General features: G+C 31.4%; 1 protein-coding gene across 2 annotated transcripts; it reads right to left on the bottom strand.

The window, feature by feature from the left end:
• Positions 1 to 997: 997 nt before the first annotated feature.
• Positions 998 to 18,537, bottom strand: LOC119828976 (myosuppressin-like). 2 transcript variants are annotated; one of them, XM_038351317.1, is made up of 3 exons: positions 18,490 to 18,537; positions 1,805 to 1,998; positions 998 to 1,403 (listed from the first exon to the last, which is right to left on the bottom strand). In XM_038351317.1, exons 1-3 carry the CDS (start codon positions 18,498 to 18,500, stop codon positions 1,312 to 1,314), a joined length of 297 nt encoding a protein of 98 aa, XP_038207245.1. In that variant the 5' UTR covers positions 18,501 to 18,537; the 3' UTR covers positions 998 to 1,311. The 2 variants fall into 2 exon arrangements, with proteins under 2 accessions (XP_038207245.1, XP_038207244.1); XM_038351316.1 differs by lacking the exon at positions 18,490 to 18,537 and adding an exon at positions 7,084 to 7,290.
• Positions 18,538 to 20,177: the final 1,640 nt, after the last annotated feature.

The raw sequence follows: 20,177 nt of genomic DNA, 5'->3' as shown, positions 1-20,177 counted from the left end.
GATGTATGGTGATTTTTCAGATGTACTTTTCTATTTGAAATAAATTGGATGTGATTATTTCTGTGTTTCATTTGACCTTTGTGTCCTATGTTTTAGTGCCAGCTAGATTAAAGAAAGGTACATTAATACAATGCCTTTGACCCCATAGTAAAAGATCGCAAACGTCTCGCAGTGTTGTGTGTGTGTTTTTATGTGCTGTTCTTAATAACAAAAGATGACGATTTGTAATCTTTCACAGCACCAGTTTTACAAAGTAATTACATGTCACCTTTAATTATATACATAATGTAATATATACGAAAAATTAAACAAGTGTGTGGTAGCCCTTAAATAGTGTCCCGAACTGCTAACAACAAGGCGTATGTGGTTCGGACTCGTTGCTCGCACTATTGAACACAAGATTAATGAAGAATAAGTCGATTGTATGTTCCAGCAATAGAATTAATTTCCCACAACAAAAATATTTATTTATCTAAAAAGTAGTGGTGGCTCAGTGGTGAGAACCTCGGACTTCAAAATCGATAAGTCGGGGTTCGAGACCGGGCGAGCGTGCAAGAAATAAATTGATTTTCAATTTATCTGCGCATGTAGATAACATCACCACTGCTTAAAACGGTGAAGGAAAACATCGTGAGGAAACCGGCATGTCCGAGAATCAAAAGTTCTACGACATGTGACATCTGCCAACCCGCACTTGGCCAGCGTGGTGGATTATGGCCTGAACCCTCATAGGAGGCCTGTGTCCCAGCAGTGGGAACATATATGGGCTGATGATGAACAAAAATATAATTGATCAATTCAATTAATTTTGCTTTTTTTATATGATTCTTATCGAATATTGTCTACAAAAGAACAATTGACATACTTTAATTATAATAATCACACAAGTTGGTCATTTTTGTTGTATGGTTTTTTGGTTGGTTGGTATTGTATTTATAAGTGAAAAAAATATTTGGGGATTTACACATAGCGCAGGATTAAAAAAAAATCTCAGAGCTTCACAAATATGTATTTATTTAAAACATCACTATATTGAATATATTGCATATCAAACGAATCGCGACAACAATACACTTACAACTATAATAATACTTGAAACAATAAGTACATTTATTTATTCTACAAGGAGAGAGACGTCCGCTCTGTTCGACGTTTACATTGCGAATGACGTGGGGATCGGATAATCGACAACTACCTTACATAATGTTTTGGACAAATAAATAAATCGGGTTATATGTTATGATCGTGCCGTATCGCTGCGTTTCGGTTGTTTATGGTTTATGTGCGGGCTCGCAGCGGGTGCGTGACTTGTCAGCGTCTGCGGCCGAAGCGGAGGAACGAGTGCACGACGTCCTGCCGCTTCATGCCGGAGTCGAGCAGTTGTGGGTAGTCGCGGACCAGGGCTGGAAATACAGTGACATGTAAAAACTTTTTGTAAAATTAGATAATTAGTGGAGGTCATTGTTTGGAGTTTATGTATGAGTAGGTTGAGGGGAAATCGATTTGATAATCAACATTCGAAATGCTACATTTATTTGATTTTTTTTTCTGTATTACACTTTGTGTAATATTTGACCTCAAATATTTCAAAAACATGTATCCATAAAATTTGGATGTATCACCCTGATATTCAAACACTTAGCGAGCATCATAAACACTACAGCTATCTAACATCATAATCAGGCATTCAAGAGAAATTAAAAGCCATAACTAAAGGAGAAACAGTTCCTTGTAACTCCTCGATGTTATTTAATCTAACTCCCGCACTAACAGCAAAAGCACGCGTTAAAAAGGAAAGGCTTACCTTGATACTCGGGCACCTGTTCGCCCGCGGCCTCCGCGTACAGCTCCAGGAAGGTGTTGAGCGCCTGGCAGAAGCGCGCGGCGCGGGGGTCGTCCTCCGCCGCCGCCGCGCACAGCTGCGCCGGCGCGCCGCTCGCGCCCGCGCACCACGCCAACACGCACACCCACACCGCGAAGCGGGATACTTCGGCGATTCTGTACACGTGTACACATAATATAATTTTGAGTGTATGTGTTTGTGTTTCATAGCTCGACACGTACATGGATACTTCTGAGGATCGGTATACAGATAACGATTTCATTATATATAATTCGATTGACTATGTACAAATATCATTACCTATAAATAATTGTAGACATTTATTTAATTAATGTGTGAGTTATGCATGAACACATCATAATATTGTGATATAAACCTGCATCGAAAGTTCCAAAAACTCAACTTGCTATAAATTCAAATAAGAAGGCATATGGTCATTTTACACATTCTAAATTTATAATTACGCTTGCAACAGATGCTTGTTTCATATAAATAATTTACATTTAATATTTGCGTAGGTAAGTATCTGCAATTCGATAACTCTTCAAAGAGTTACGCATAAAGTTTCTTACAAAGGGGGAATGTAGCGAAGCATGCCAGGAAAAGTTAAATGGGTATGTTATACTATGGTATAACTCGGGATAATTATTTTCTAGGCCTTATGTGATACCTATATATATATATATATTTATATGGCCTATGTGGCGATAGCGTATGCATCCCAAGGTGAAAAAATTTTTGAAATCAGTCTAGTAGTTACTGAGATAAGCGCTTTGTTTCTTCGTTTTTAGTATGCCACATTAAGGGTCTAAATATTAAGGGTCACGGAGTAATATCGATCGAAAACCCAAAAAAATACAGTTGACATAACCCTCTTCGTAAAGAGTAAATCGTGTTTTAATCACTTATTCTGTGTTTCGTTTAAATCTAGTTTAGTATAATTAGTATAATAATCTGTGGTTTTGTTAAAAAAAACATTATAGGTACAACAATAGAATTATCTAAGCCCGTTGCATACAAATACCTACAGAATTTCAAACAGAAACCAAATCCTCAGTGATCTTTTCGCAATTTGCCTTTAGATCTCACGTTACGACCTATAACAAGAGGAAGCGACTTCATGAACAATATCACTTTCTAGCTTCAAATGCTTCGTACGAAGGACCCTTGTAAATAACATTTTATATCTTGTATCCAATATTTTGTTTTATACTTGCTTGTTACTGGTGTCGGCTTGTAACCTCATTTTATTTGCTTTTACAAATTTCGAATCCTATTTAATTCTTTATCGGAATATTAATTAATGTTTGTGCATTATTTCATTCTATAAACGTTTTTTTCTCAGCTGTTTATACTTTATAGGACTCTCAAGCTTAATCAATTTTTAATCGGAAATTAATCAAATTTCGCTTTGATCCTTGATGATGACATAACGAGTAAAGTTTTCCTCCTAATCACGTTATTTTACACAAAGCATAAATTACGTGAAAAAAAAAAACGAAATGAGGAAGTCAATACAAAATAACCTCAATAAATGACCGTAAGACAGCTTTATGTATTTCAGTCGCTAAATTTATCATCATTTCCATCATTCATCATTCATTATTCCTTAGAAATTTTGTAAGGATCACCACCAAAACATTGTATAACTTCAGATATTACCTTCTATATTTTTTAAAGAGAATAAAAATCATGAAATGCCTACTGTTTACCCGCGAAATAATATCGTGTTAGTTCCAATATAAAATACCGAAAGAATTTGGTCCAACGAAAACGTGACCAATATTGGGATGCCAAGGAATAAGTGTTATACGAAACTTATTGCTTTCTACTGTCGCATATACTGCGATATCAAATAAATATTTAGGCAAATGAAAGTCACAGAATTTTTAGAACCCTATTCGGGACGGCGGGGGAACGCTCTGCGGAAGTCTCATTCTTAAATATACAAACCTATTTACTGTATCTAAACTTTATACAGAATATATTGGCGGGAATAATGTCAATTTGAAAACTTAATATAAGAAATAACGTTGAATATTTTTATTTAATTCGAATAAATAATAAAAAATAGACACTTATCTACTAACTTAAAGAAAGTTACTTTCAGCCTAAACAGACGTTGTTTATTGTGATCACGTACAAAATAAAAAGGCCTAATGCAATAGATATAGTCAATTCAAACTTCAAAAGTAAAAGAAGTTAAGAAACTTAAAGCGTTAGTTTCAAGATAACTTGTAGGTACGTAAATAAATGCTGAGACGAATCGACTTGATACGCATAAGTACTATAAATTTCGCAAGTTTGAATGTTGATATCTTAAAATAAAAATAAAATTTAGAAAAAAGAAAGCTTAGATTAACTCAAATCATCCCTTATCGTTTCAGGCAGAGCTAAGACTCAGCAGACCGCTAGTTAGAAGACGAATATATAGTATATCCCATAAGACGAATACGATTCCCGTAAGCGCTGCAAAAATTCGTAAACTTAATCCCATTGAAGCTCGCCGGACAAAGCTTTCAATAATTTTCGTCCACTTATTAAGTTTGCGTGCAGCTTAAGCATCCAAAATCCCACAGATTACACTCAATCTGCTTGTAAACAGAAATAACAGCTATATTGCGCGGGATTTAAACAATAATAAAAGTTTTTAATATCGTTAAAAACTTGTTCAACTCCAATTTTGGGCGTAAAAAGAGGCTTTTGTCAGTTATTTATAATCCGTTTATAGACTTATTTAATCCTAGCCCCTTTTTGTATAAAGCTAAATTGTGTTCAAAAATATATTGCGGTAGATATTCTGAAATACGGCCTCCGATATTAAAATAATTTTGTAGCATGCGTGATAAAAATATTATATACCGAAAAAATAATAACAAAAAATATTTCTGACACATGAGAGTCACATGTGTCACAGATTACAAATATGACGACAGATTACAAAAAAGCAATAAACAATTTTTTTTACATAATCCTTATAGGATTATGTAAAAAAATTACTAAGTTAGTAAAAAAATTATTATACAAATTTTGAATATACAGATTATAAAAGACGGTAATATAGAACACCTGCGGTAGATAGTTATTCGCATAATGGTACCTAACCTATCTATAATAATGCATTGTAAGTCTGTGCACACAACAACACCAAAGTCTGACATAAGTAGAAGTAATCTCAAAACCCATTAACACTTTTTCCTATTACGTCAAAATATAAATTTTTCGAAGCCAAATCGAACTGGAATGATCATTAAATTCGGATTGACCGATGAGCTGTTAACAGCGACAATTTGTCAAGCTTCTGATTCAAACAACCTCGGCAATGGAACGAAAGCCTCCAAACTGGTATTTTTTGTTAACATTCCTCGGCAACCAGCCTGAGAGCGGAGCCTAATTGCATAATTTCGGGTATTCCAACTTGCCGTTGCAGAAATGATATATTTGAATTGTTTTTTCTTAAAATTTTTATGATTTTTTCGTAATCTAACTAATGAATTATAAATTAAAAAGTAATTTTAAACTTACATAATAGCTGTCTTTATTTACAATGTGAAATAAGATTTGCTAGTAACATAACTTAAGTGAAATTATATTTTTATTATACAAATTATAAATGTATTACTTCAGCACAGACCGTATCTTCAAATGGGGCCTAGTTAGTCTCATCTACGATTGTATATTATAATGCAATACCATAATCATTACATTAAATTAAAATTATTTACTCTGATATCATTACCGATAGTAAAAAGTATATAAAAACCTTCAAAGGCACGTCTTCATCACAACGTAACTCATAAATCCGACAAAAATTGCAAAACCGAAAATTTAACTTATATTCAATCTCATAACGCTCAATTTGATATGACGCTTAATAGCACCACGATTAAAAGAGAAATTAATAAAGCTGGATAATGTATCGTTAAACGTACCCCTTCATTTGCATAATACGATTCCATAGCTTTCTGCTTTATGCTCTCCTGTGATGTTATAAGATAATGTCATTATAAACCGTAACATTATAGAGAATATATTAAAAATGCCAAAATATGCACGCAATAAAGAATTCAAAGAACACGAACATAAGGTACAAAATGATAATCTAAATACATTCTGTACCATTCCAAATTTGAAAAGTAGATCGCAAAAAGCTACGAATATTTTTTTATGTTATTCTTCTAAGAAAGTGTGAAATGGCAGTTCTAATGAAATATCGGACGCAAACTGGTTAAATACCAATGTATAAACGTCAATATGAAAAGCTGACTCAGATCGAAAGGTGAGATATTTACTATTTTTTGTGTACGTCTTCTAACTACGGAAAGCCCCTTGTAAGGTGGACACGTCATATCCGAGACATCTTTCCTTATCTACAAATTAAATAATATTTAAATTAATGCAAATATTATTTGAATTTTCTAAACCCTTTTTAATTTATTGGCTTGAAAAAGATTTTCGCATTTGTACCATGACCAATACTAGGCACATCTTTAAAAGCATTTTTTCATTTGTTATCTGTTACCTACTATCCATGATATTAACAGAGTAGATTCTAAAAAGATTGTTATTTGGTGTTTATATGACTATAATAATAAAAGAAAAATATTATTATGAAGAAAATTTTTACATTTGAGTAGTAGGTACTAAGGACTAAATATTCCATATTAAATCTAAATTTCCCTATCTTTTACTACCTTCTCCGGTAAATGTGAACTATTATTAGTTTTGTGAAATTTCCAAACAACAATTCATTTAATTTATTGAATTCAACGACAAACAAATACTATTTAGCTTGCTATACTAAGTATGTAAGTAAAATAACATATTCGTGTATTTATATTGTATATGGATCAATTATAACATAAATGTTCATAAATAGAACTTTATAATGCAATAAAATATATTCATATCGATAATGACACAAATAATAATAACAATAACTTATTGAATAATTGTCATTTGTCGTAAAATTTATCATTAATTGCCCCGCAGTTCTTTATTACTGCCCTTTGAACGAGTAAGCGTGTAACTGCCTAAGTTATTTAATAAATATTGCCGTAAAAAACATCGCACTTTCTTAAAATACGCTTACTTACTAATCATGCACATATGTATTTTTAAATTACAATATAATCATCAAAAAATATTTTTCGTTTAAAAAAATAAGAAACTTACATCAAACTCAATTAAAACTAATTGGGTATAGAATTTTTAAATAATAATTTACAGTAAAACCTTACCTAATAAGAGACATTAATATAGAATTCCTTCTTGATAAAAACAGCATTAAAATATAAAAATAAAAGTTCACATTTCACTATCATCATTCACCAATGCAAGCCAGTTTTTGTTGGATTATAATAGTGCTGTACGAATTATTAAATATTTATCGACAAAATATTACATTAAGAGTCGAGTGAAGCTCACGCGCACCAAAAGGACACTGGAAGATGAACAGGGACCCGCATTCATTTATCTTAAACTTGCCCGCATTTTAGGGATGCACTTTGTTATCCAAATGAATCGAAAATCGATAGATAGCACATCACTGCATAGAATTACTCGTGGAAAAACAACATAAGTACATCATTAAAGGATAATGAATGCAAAGGTCGAGTTGTTTTGAGAATATGAATGAAGTTTTTTTTTTGTGTAAATGCATTAGAAAACTTTTGTTTTGTAGAAAAAAAAACAAACTTATTATAGGTTGCATAAGTGCCATACATTTGTTAAGTATATTATGCCGAATTCATGAATGTGAAAATGTGTTTGTCTCAGTGTTTAACATAAAGCGAGAGAGAGTAAGTGATGCAACTTTACGCAAGTTTGAATTAATCCCGAGCCATTCGAGCGAACTCAAATTTTAAGCAGGAATTTCCAGCTAGTCAAAATTCCTAAAACGTATTATCATATAATAAGGATGTGCTTTGGTACATCCCTAACTGTTGCGTACGTGCACATACTCACGTAAATGATCTGCAACTGCACAATAAGAACATCACTATTCTTGCAGTCTCTGCCATTAATCGAATATGTTTTAACTTATTTTCAACCTTATGTTCTTGAAATAAATTCTCCGAAGACAATTGCTTTAGAACTATTAACTAGAATTAATTTCAACTCTATCATTATGTGATGAAGGTTTATTTTAATCAACGCTTTCAGGCTCTAAGTCAAAAGCTCGCCTGTTGAATGAGATGCAATTGGAAATTTTGCATTGCAAATTTTGCTTTTATGTGGAAAGTAATAAGAATTTATATCCTTTGACGATGATATTTAGGAAAGGAAGCGTTTCTATAAAATGGGTATTTAATTCCTTCATGGATATAGTTTAAACATAGGTAGGTAAATTTTAAATGCAGTCCACTTCAATGATTAATATGATAAGTGGTCGAAAATCAGAAATCGTTTCACATTTGTTTTTTTATTAATCAATTATCAAAGTTTAATAAACATTACTCAGTATCTATAAGTTTACTATATAAAATCATAAGTATTTCAAAGATTTTAATTCGTATGCTGATATATAATTATAAAACTATATTTTAAAAAGATAACGGAGACAAAAGATGCTTATTATTTGAATTTGAATTTTAAAAAAGCTACATTAAGAAAACAACAATATAATATTGTGATTTAAATAGTTTTTTTTTTGGATTTAAATCGCTCTTATAAAAAGTATATAATTTATTGTCTACATTCCTTCTGCTATTTTTTGTAAAAAATACATATTTTAGGTTCTATGCCCTAGATCCAATATAATTTCAACAAAGGTCTAGTAAAGCAAAGTAAACAGACAGACGGTAGATTTTATTAAAGATAATCTTTGATACGCAATACTGGGTCAGTGAGTCTATTCAGGATGCATTCTTTGTTAATCAAATACCTCTTGTGATTTTATAATTTGAGATTGATATAAGCAGCTATCACATGTAAATTTTAATTCTATTATGCTTGTTTATTGTTTTACTCGAATATTATAACATTAAGAACAGCTTACTTTTAGCAGCTTTAAAAGCTATCGTTTCATTTTGATAAGGTTTTTTATATCAATGATCATGGGCATTATAATTGAATATCTACCCATAAATAATTATATTTATTATAATATGGATTATCATATTTGAAAATATAAAAATACGCAATGTAGTATGAATGAAATAGACAATCCTACTAATATTATGAATGCGAAATTTTGTAAGGGTGTGTGTGTGTTTGTTGCTCTTTCACGCAAACACTACTGTACCGATTGCAATGAAATTTGGTACGTAGACAACTGGACAACTGGAATAACATATAGGCAACTTTTTATCCCAATATTCCAACGGGATACGGACTCACGCGGGTGAATCGGCGGGGCACAGCTAGTTAAACTATAATTAATATTGACAAAAATAATATTGACAAAAACGAAACAATGCCAAACAGATTAAACATGATACATTGCTTGCAATGAATGCATGCTCAACATCTTGTTGTTAGCGAGCGATCGCGCATTGTAGTGCGCTTTGCGATTTGGTCGCGAGTGCCGAGTGTAGGGGAGTTAAATTTTGGATGAAAAGTGACACACGAGTCCTAATAAAAAACAGAAACTTATTCCGTTTCAACCTCTTTTTTATTATGTCCTATGGCGCCAATCGTAATCATAAACGATAAAACATCTAGTGCATATAAAAAATAACTAAATATAAACTATAAACCTAAGTTATCTATTGTAAATATATAATATGTCAATAGATTACAATAAGAGTGTACAACATATATAGTAGAAGGAAATGAAGATATACTGTAGATATATCCTACGAGACTCGCTCGCAAACAGAACAAAATTTATTGTGTTTACGTGGTTTTCTTTTAATAATATCTCCTTAAATCTCTACTGGATGTGTTGATATAAGAAACCAAACGTGAAAATAGTCACAATTAAGTAAAAACCATAAAATCCAATTGAAAATAAAGAGATTAGACATTTTAAATGTTATTCTGTTATCCTTAATATATATTATTATCTTTAAAATATATTAGGAAGCGCATTTTTAGGTTATCGTACCTAAAGACGCACATTCCCTGTCTGCCTTTCTTTCCGTTTGTCACCAGGCAGTCTGATGAACTGTGATACACATGAAATTCTGTTTCTGTCGCCCCTCAACAAGTTATAAAACATTGGTGTTAAGCAACAATTGGCACGGTCATTCATGGATGGGTAACCAATTTTTCTGCTGTGGTTCTTTAGTTTATTATCTTCAAAAAACACAAGATGTTACAGAGGCTTGAGGCGGGATTCCATTACAATTTTATCTACCTTCCCTTTTTTTATTTAGATGTCCTACTGAAATTCTATTCAAAATAACAAGCTAAGCCACGTGACGTCTAGAAACCTAGCAAATTAGATTAATTGAGTGTCAGACTTCGTACAAAGGGATAGTTTGCATCAATGTATTTGTAGTACGATACTAAGTGCCAACTGGCCGACCTTAATAATTCTATCCGCTGCATTTAATAAAGATGCAGTCTTTTGAACGCGTGATCTAGTATTTAGAAACATTGCTGAGAAAAAAAAATTGAAAAATATTTGCAGAGACAAGATAAAAATCGGTTTAAAATTGCGTAAAAGAAAGGATTTCTATGAATTTAGTGGTTTCCATGAATCGGTTTAAAATTACTATGGTGGCGTGTAATGGATTATAAAAGCCTTAGCCAACACTCAAAAGTTCAAAAAGTAATAATTCTCAATAATCTTCAATATAAAAACTAATCGCCAAGCGTATAACTCAAGAACGGCTCGACCAATTCGGCTAATGTTGACACACAGGAGGGTACTTATGTAGAGAAAATACGTACCTCAGGTGAAGCCAGGGCGAACTGCTAGTTCTTTAATACAAATATTTCTCTAAAATACATTGTACGAATCGTTTCTTAAATCCTATAAACTGATTATGCTGTATTTTATTACTTTAGTTTTATAGTTTAAGTAGGTACCTACACTATAACTGCATCTTAATCGATTTCCATGAATTGAGTCTGGTAACTGGATATGCAATACATTCCATCATTGATCAGTGTTATTCCATGTCGATTTAAACAGTTCTTCAATATACCCTATAACATTGTGCTTTGTTTATCCCTAGAAATATACATTTAGAAAAACAATGCCTGAGTCAAAAGAGATGTCTGGATTTAATTTTTATACCCGATACAAATTTAGGGATTTGGAAGAACTTTGGAAAGCAGGTGATTTTGATTCATAAATAATAAACTCGTTTTTAGCAAAAATATTATTTTGTTGTGTTAATATAGATATATATTATAAATACCTAGCTATAAAACACTGGATTTAAAAACCGTGTCTATTCCATAAAACCGACAAAATTCAAACATTTATAATTATAACATTTCAATTTAGACTTCTTTTCATCCAACTCCATTCATTTAAAAACATACTTTAAACAAAATAGCTGAAAGGTCTTTTTCCTTTTTCATAATAATTTTCTCCTACAAAGGGGTGGTTATGATTATTAGCTTTTACGACAAGATCAAATTATAACGTAGCCGTACTAACAAGCGTAATTAGGAAATATTTATTGAATAAGCAAGCATTTGTGACGTCACTCCATTATTTTTTATAGCTCAGAGTTAATACTTGGTAATAATTTGTACATAAAGTTAATGCATTCATACCCGCACTATTTGTGTAGTGAGGACGTTTGTAGTCTAAGTATTATACTTTTAGATTAAGAATTATGAGATCTGGAATAAGATCGTACGTAATAAATTATAAATAATAATAACAATGGATTTTAGATATGGCATCACGATTTTGTGGAGGTTCTGAAGATATATACTAGAATAAAATTATCTATAATGGATAAGTCCAGGATAAGTTTATTTTAATTTACTTCATCACAAAGAAATATATTATATGTTATAGAAACCAATATGAAACACACTAACTACCAAAAAAGAACAACAAATAGCTAGGAAATGGCAATGTATTTTTAAATTAGAAAAAAAGAATGATTTAACTCGCCAATTAGACGGATGACGCAGCGGACAGATAAAATAAAACAATTAATCACCAACTATTAATAGGACATCGGATCCATGCGCTTTTAACTTTGTTTAATTCTTAATATAACTGAGTATTTATTTAGAAGTTGCCTTTAAAGATATAAGACGCACATTCCGTAATTGTAAGTAGCTACAGCTGCTACTTGAAGAGACATTGGCTTAAGCATAGTGAGGCCCAAGGGACCAGGCGAATTGGTAGCATTAATATTTTACGTATAGAAAATATACAATAATTCGTTATTCAAAACCATAAAAGAGACAGTTATTTTATTTGTAAATAAAATCTGACATTAAATAGAACTCGAGCACGCTTCGGTACGAATTGGACCAGCTAGCACTGGGATAGTACCGCACACTCACGAAAAACCCTCGTGAAAAATTAGCATGCTACTGTGTTTCGTATGGTGAGTAGTGGACCCGAAGGAACATTTTCTTTTTGTCACCCTTCCCAGTCCAATTCTTCATTCCAGTGGTCAATCCTTTCCTTATCCCTTACCCCTTTAAAGCAGGCATGCGAAAAGTGAAGCCCCAATACCCTCATCGACACTCGTGAAAACCACACCTGATCGCTCCTTGCTCGTAAAATCGACCAGTAGAACAGATATGAATCGCATCTACCCTATACATTATAAGGGGACATGGGACATCCCACCCGAAAGTTTTATGTTAAAATTATATAACTCTCATCTGGTGAAAATTCACTTTATCGTCCCTTTATCGTATTTAAGCATTTATAAATAATGAAAAAATCTAAATTGTTATATTTATGTGATTTAGCATTTACTATAAGATAATATAGTATTTCATTTAAAAGATTGCTGAAGTGAAATGATTCCTATAGGGGAATAACTCTTCTTATTAAAACAACGCTACATAAAAATGTTTTTTTTTTAATCTCTGTTTTTCTACGTCCTTAATCAATTAAAGTCATTTTAAATAACGTGTTAATTACTTTGTTCTAATTTATTTAATATTCTTATCACAAAAAGATACAATACCCTTTTCTACCTCCGACAGCCTCAATCATTTATCATTTTTGTTACAGTCTAAAAAAAAGTAAAAGAAAGATGCTCAATATTTTAAAGAAAGAAATAAAGATTATATTACAACAACCACGAAACAGAGTTCTTATAGTCTTGGGTTTAGGTGTGGTTTAAATCTTTTTTACTTAATACGATTAATATATAATTAAACAGACTATTTATGCAGCAATGATTGTAAACATTTAGAAAAATAGATACAAATGGTTTTTCGCTCGACTGTCCCATTTCAATATTGACACAGTAGCGAGACCATTCTTTGGTATTAAGCAAAGGTATACGTAACCATTACGTCCTTAAAAACCTTTCGGTACTTTCCTCTCTAATTTCTCTCCTTAGGTCGTAATTAGAACGATTTCCTTATTTTTAAATTACTTTCTCTAACGCGGCCTTTTAAATGCAAATAGCCAATCTTTGAGTACACATGTTTTGCTTCTGTCGAGTTTTCGGTTATCTGTACTTATTTTTATATGAGCTAAATTTGCATGTCAAAAAAGTTTCACCATACACGTTAATGACTTGTGCCTGATATTTTGTGTAATTTGCATATTGTTACTTTGTTTGCCCGTGTACTTGGCTGTAGTATTTCATTATATCTTGTAACCTGCTAAATTTAATCCACGGTAACCAAAAAATGTTCCCTGTTTGGGGTTAATCAGTCATTTCACACTAAATCTCAGCGGCAGCAGTAGCAACCGAAACATGCTTCCTTCTTCTTTTTCCTATTCTTTTTGTGTTATTGTTTGCTCAAGTAAATTGACATTTAGTATTACGAGTGGGTATATACGAGCAGATCAACATTGCAAATGTGGCTCAAAGCAACAACGTAGAACGCTTAATATCTCATTATTCTGGTCGGGCATAATTAACTAGTCCAGTCTCGTTTGCATCAAAGAGTCCAAAAATCTGATTAGAGAAACGCGCCAAAAGTGACAGTTGACAGCTAGCGCCGCCATGATGGATAGTCATGGCAATTATGCGACAACACGAATTCGTTCAGTTTTACTAATTGCGGTTCTGTGACTAAGTGTTGCCAAATAAATATGTTAATTGTCTCATAAATTACACTGATAATTTGGCGAACGCCAACCGAAAGGCGAATTCGCAATGAAGGTCTATACTACTAATGTTTACAAATTATTTTTCGTATTTTTAGACAAACTTATGTATACTATACACTGCGTATATATTTATTTACCCTGTTAAAAACGTTTACAATAACATCTTGTTAATCTAAAATTAAACAAGAGTGTTATGTAATACAACGTCGCTACGTGCTCTAAAACACGTCGCTTTTAACAAAAGACTATTATCAATTCGTATGATCAAAGCATTATTTTCTTGATCTACAAAAGGTTACTGTAACATGAGAATTGCCATTTTCGCCGTTATTTGAAACTGTGAAACCGTAAACCTAATAAGATTATTTTTATGAGAGATATTGTTAAATTTCCTCAATGTATTTTTAAATCATGTTAAGCACGAGTAGTTTTTATAAGTTTAGACGCCGCAAACTAATTGTTGCAAATTATCTTATTTCGTATGCTTTTTATTATTTTTTTTTACTTGGCAAATTTTAAGCTAGACGCTCGTCTCGTCTCCGCCCGGACATCACGATTCTGTTTTATCCCAAGGAAGCATTTAATCGGGATAAAAAGTATCATACCACCCAAGTTAGCTCATGCCCTGTCTGTATACCAAATTTAATCAAAATCCGTTCAGTAGTTTCAGCGTGATTGACGGCCAAACTTCCAAACAAACTTTCACGTTTATAATAATAGTGTGATTTTAAAACTATTCACGCTAAGCTGTTAGTACAAATCCAAAAATACATTTAATTTGAAATCTATGTTCTTTTGAAATGAAAATAGAGGTACATAGTAAGTTTGCAATGCAATCTCATTGGTGAAAGAAATCATATATGACTTCTGTCCGGTGGGAAAACTCGAGCAACGTAAATATTAAAAAGTAATAAATCACCGTGTTTGCTTCATTTCTATACCTGGGGTCACTTTCATTACATCGGTTTAATTTTAAATTACAAGTTACCAAGATTAGATTTGATTTCACATATAAATACCAACATGTATAAAAACATGTTGTTAGTTTGTGTACACCTCAAAAACTCTAAATCAGTTTCGATTAAGCTCACATTTTACAATATACAACTCGCTTCAAAGATTATTTTTTTATTCAGTTTCCTCTTTTTTGCTGTTACTAATATGTCAAGTTACTATTTTTTGTCCATTTTATTCTTTTACCATGTGATACCATATTGTTATTTTTTTCTTTATGTCATTGTAGGCAATGGAGCTGGTGGGTCGCCTGATGGTAAGCGCTACCACCGCCCATGAACATTTTGAGAGGCGTAAGGTCAATTGTAGACCTTTCGAAAATTCTTTCGTTATTAAACAAGCACTTGAATTTAAACTTTTATACAAGGAACCATTTTATGAAATTCCGGAATCAACATTTTCTAATGCAAATAAGTGTATTGGTTTCAAGGAATCGTTTGTTGTAAAAGAAACTATATAAGTATATATTTAGAATAGCGGAAATGTTACAATATCGTATAGATGCAAGGCAAATTGTCCAAAAATTAAACGAGTGTAACGTTTAAACAATGGTAAGAAATAACGCAAAATAAACCCGTTGTTGATGAAAGAAAAACACTTTTTGAAGATTCGCAAATACCTACCCTTCGTATGAAAAAGTCGATAATTTATTTTATTTCACATCAAACGCAAATACTACATATCTTTTTAAAACTTATAGAATTATAGGTATTTGTGAATCAATGAGGAGAAATCATTTTACGAATCTGATATTAAGCGAAATAGGAAGGATTAAATGTATAAGACATAAATTAAAATCTACGCTGATTACAAGTAATTTGAAAAACTTTAAGAGAATTCGGCAAGGAATTCCGCAAGTTTGACAGACGAATTTACAGCTGTTCGAGATATTAAAAGGACTGGATGGTTCATAATATAATTTATCTAAAATCTGAACAGAAACTGGTTTTGGACGTATATTTCGCGGATATGCTATCATGGCTTCGATTCTTACAATAAGGTAGTCAAGATCATAAAATGTACTTAATTACGTTATTATATTGCTAACCATGCTGCAAGTCTCATTTACGTATATCTTTATTCTAATCCATCCAATATTGTTTGTAGTTTATCTGTACGAATATTATAAAGAGAAATCTTCCATTTTTGTTATTTTGTATGTTTGTAACACGTAACATAAAAGCCTCTGGAACGGTTTCAAAAATTCTTTCACCATTAGGAAGCTGCGACTTCACTGAGTAATATAAAATATATATGAATCACGGGTGAAGCCAGGGCGAACAGCTAGTAGCTTATACATGATTATGTTTAAATACATTAATTTGCCTTAACATTTCTCTCTTCCACGTCGTCTTATTAAATGCCCCTTTAGATTGAAATCCGCATTTTCTCGAGACATTTAGAAAATCACCTGTTGAGAGCCAGATTTAATTTATACTCCTGGTCTTTGGATAAATGGACAACGCTTGCATTCTTCGCATTCCAAATCTTGCCTTTAAAATTGTTTCTGCTATTTGTAACGGGCACAATTCGAAACGAGATGGCTATGAAATTAAGGTTTATATCCAAATTTCACAAGATGTACGCGTAATAAAAAACAAAAACGATTTTAGAAATGTCACCAAAAATTTCCTTATAATGACGAACTGAATATGCTTTGACTTCTCATTTTCTATTTCAACTATATATTTTTTAATTTTATAGAAAATAAGTTTGAAAAGTGGACATTGTACACAATGAATATCTTATTTTCCTGTAACAATAGACGTCTAAGGAGAGAGAGTTTAAGTACGTGCTTAGTTTCTTGTTGTATGAAAATATTCCTGTCTTAAGAAATTGCTTTATTAATTGCACAAAATTTACTTATAGTGTAATAACTTTAAGGACAAAAAAGATGAAAACTTCAAGAGAAGTAAATAAAATATGGCTGCATAATAATATTAATGTTAATATAAACAATACATTGATCGCATAAAAGGACCAGCTATTGTAGTTGGAAGAACGCAATATGTTTTGGTATGATGTCACATATTTCCCAAATAAGCGACAACATGTGTGAGGAAAAATACCTGAACCGTGAATAGCCAGACTTATTTGACGATGTCATATTATTCTATTCTATATCTACGAGCACATAGCTTAGATAAGAAAAAACAGTCTGGAATATAGAAACATCCCTTCACTGCACAAATTTGCCAGGAATCAAACATCGATTGATGGAAACCGGAGTGGCATTAGTTGTATATCCTTTTATAATTTTTTCCAGAGTTTCTGCAATTAGCTTTTGTGCTTTGCTGTTTTTAAATTCAATAGGATGTAGTGGTTACAACCGAGTTACCTGTTTTATTATTAATATACTACTAAATATAACTTAGAATAAAGATACTAGAGCTTACTATTTTTACTATTACATTATAATTACTATTACATTATAAACCTGATAACTAAACCACAACGTAATGGACATTACAATTTCATGTTTAAATTCAATATTTCAATCGAATTCATTAACAGGAATAAATGAGTTAAAGAAAGGGACAAAGAGAGGGGGTTCGGGAAAAAATCAAATTATGTTTTCTTTATAAATTGTAATTATAAATAACGCTTATTGCCTTGTATAAGTGTCAAGATGCGACGTTGATTGAACTGCGGAAATTAAACAAAGACAATTTTTTTTCTTGTTTACAAATGGGCCATTTTTACTGTCCATTTCGTTTTTTCTTCGCAAGCTTGGACAAGGACTGAAACACGAGTGATGGGACTTTTTTGCCGCCTACCCTTCAATTGGATAAATGAGATGAGACTTTATAATTATTTTTAAGTAAATGCTAAGCCGCTTTAACTTTCGTTTATCAGAACTAGATCCATTTAAATAGGAACACAGGAGGCACACGCTTTCAATTGAAAATAATGGTAAGAATAGGTTATCGATTAAAATACAATGTATTTAATAACTCACTCCTTTTTTAATCCGGTGGAAAAGTCACACAAATTATGGAGTATTTTAAAAACTAAGTTTTGATAAATTTCTAAAAATGGATGTTGAAATAGAGTGTATTTGTATTTACAACACATGTTTAAAGTTATTTATAACTTTTAAAAATATTTGCTCGATGGAAGTAATGAAAGAATTATAATCTTTTTTCTGCTTAAACGAGATAGGAATCGTTCCGCTTCCTCTCAAAGAAAGTTGAGCCTTACTTTGGGTTGCGGAAATATTTGTTGATAAATATTTAAATATCAAGCAGTACATTAAATTAATTCCAAGTGAATTATTCAGACAATTTTTGAAATAAAAACCTATTTTTGTCAAAAACAATATTAATATAATATAGTAAAAAAAAAAAATCGTATGAAAAAATGAGAATTCAACAAACTTCCACACATCATAAAACTTATGTAATACGTAGGTATTGTAATCCAATAATTTTTATCAACAAAAAAAAATCGTAAAAGTACATACCCAAAAGCCATTGCTACGATAGTTCTACGTCGACGGGTGATGCTACGAATGCTGCGTAGAGCGGTCTACGAGTATTTATATCTGGGAGGGTCCGCCCCACGCGCCGCCCAGTGTACGGTACTGGGCATACAATCTCATACATACTTACGTATTGTTACAAGGATTTTTCCTCGTAATCAAAAAAGTCAACACGTTTTAAATGCCAAGTCAGTTGATGCTTAAAGTGAAGATGGAGATGGTAATTTAAACACTGCGATCAAATAAATTTTTTTTTGCTAGTTTTTATACTGTGTAAAAAATCTATTGGCGACGATGTGAATTCTGCAATGTAGAACTAGATTAAAAGCTATAGTTATAACCTATTTAGCTTTTTTTACTTAATATCCCTAACGTTTACCTGATTTTCGACTTATAATAAATACCTGTTATTGCGTCATACTCGTATATCGTATAAGCGAATAAATATAAATTTTAGTACAATTATTAATACTTATCATAGTTATATTCTTAATCTCGGTTTGCTTTTTCAATTCAAGAAAGAATTAAAGTAATATACATTATGTATATTTTATGAAGTATCATAAAAATAGGAGCATAGTTTTATTAATAATTACAAAAACTTCTGGTTTTACTGCTGAAAGAATTATAAGTTTAAGAACGGTATAAACTATAACAATTTTATGTTAATTCGAGTTTAGTTTAAATTTATCGTTAAGATGAAGGAATTCTTCCTAAGTTTATGGCAAAATTTGCGCTTGTGAGAAACGTTAGTTAAAACTTCTTTAAGTTTTTGGAGAACAAATTTTAATTACCAGCCATATACAGAAATACTTTAAAATATACATATTTTTTTAAGCTTCGCCTTTGCTACCAAATTGAAATGCTTAAATTGGTAATAAATTTTTACTTTAACAATATGCTATAATTTATAATTTCAAGATTAAAATTAATATAAAATAAAAGTCATTCATTCATATAAAATACACCTAATTTAAAAAAGAAATACTCATGTCAGTACTACAATACGGTCAATCTATATGACTTTAATTGCTTAAATCCTATAATAAATATAAACTTTCCTTATGTTACCCGCTGTTACTGTATAAATTAGAAAGCAATTATAAAGAAAATTATTTTGAATCATTTTACTACAATTTATTTAATAAACGAATTTTCCCAAACAAAAAATAAGTCAACAAAATCTTCATGTCAACTAGAACGTAAAATGGGTGATACATGTTGAATTTCTAAAGCAAAAGGTAGAAATTATTTAATTATCTGTGGTATAACTCTCTCTATAATTTATTTATAATGTTTCAGTGTTCATTTTATCACTTTTAATTACAATGTTCATTCACAAATAATTAAACATTACATTTTGTTGTTGTTTATCATCATCGGTAATTAGATTTATATTTTGTTAGAGATAGTAACGATTAATAAAGCAATTACAAAGGCAAAACCGAATTAAAATATACATCAATATTTCAACTATGTTTTGTCCTTGTGACTGTAGATGCGAACAATTATTACAATAAAAATTTAAACTTGCTTATGTCTCTTTATTAGCTCTTTATTTTGACAAACATACTGGGTATATACGATACAAAAATATGTTTTGGCATTGTTGAGTTGAAATGAAGCCGGGGCTGGTGTCAAATTATAGTTTTACTTGTCTTTCGCACTAA

This window comes from Zerene cesonia, chromosome 9, assembly GCF_012273895.1.
Source record: "Zerene cesonia ecotype Mississippi chromosome 9, Zerene_cesonia_1.1, whole genome shotgun sequence".
Lineage (NCBI taxonomy): Eukaryota > Metazoa > Arthropoda > Insecta > Lepidoptera > Pieridae > Zerene > Zerene cesonia.
This window is presented reverse-complemented; position numbering and strand designations above follow the sequence as displayed.

Bases quoted from the DNA above. Each gene is read 5' to 3' on its own strand.
- LOC119828976 (XM_038351316.1), bottom strand. From the start codon at position 7,130: ATGCTGTTTTTATCAAGAAGGAATTCTATATTAATGTCTCTTATTAG. The intron at 1,999-7,083 runs GTAAGGTTTTAC...ACACGTGTACAG, and splicing joins ATATTAATGTCTCTTATTAG to AATCGCCGAAGTATCCCGCT. The intron at 1,404-1,804 runs GTAAGCCTTTCC...CTGTATTTCCAG, and splicing joins ACAGGTGCCCGAGTATCAAG to CCCTGGTCCGCGACTACCCA.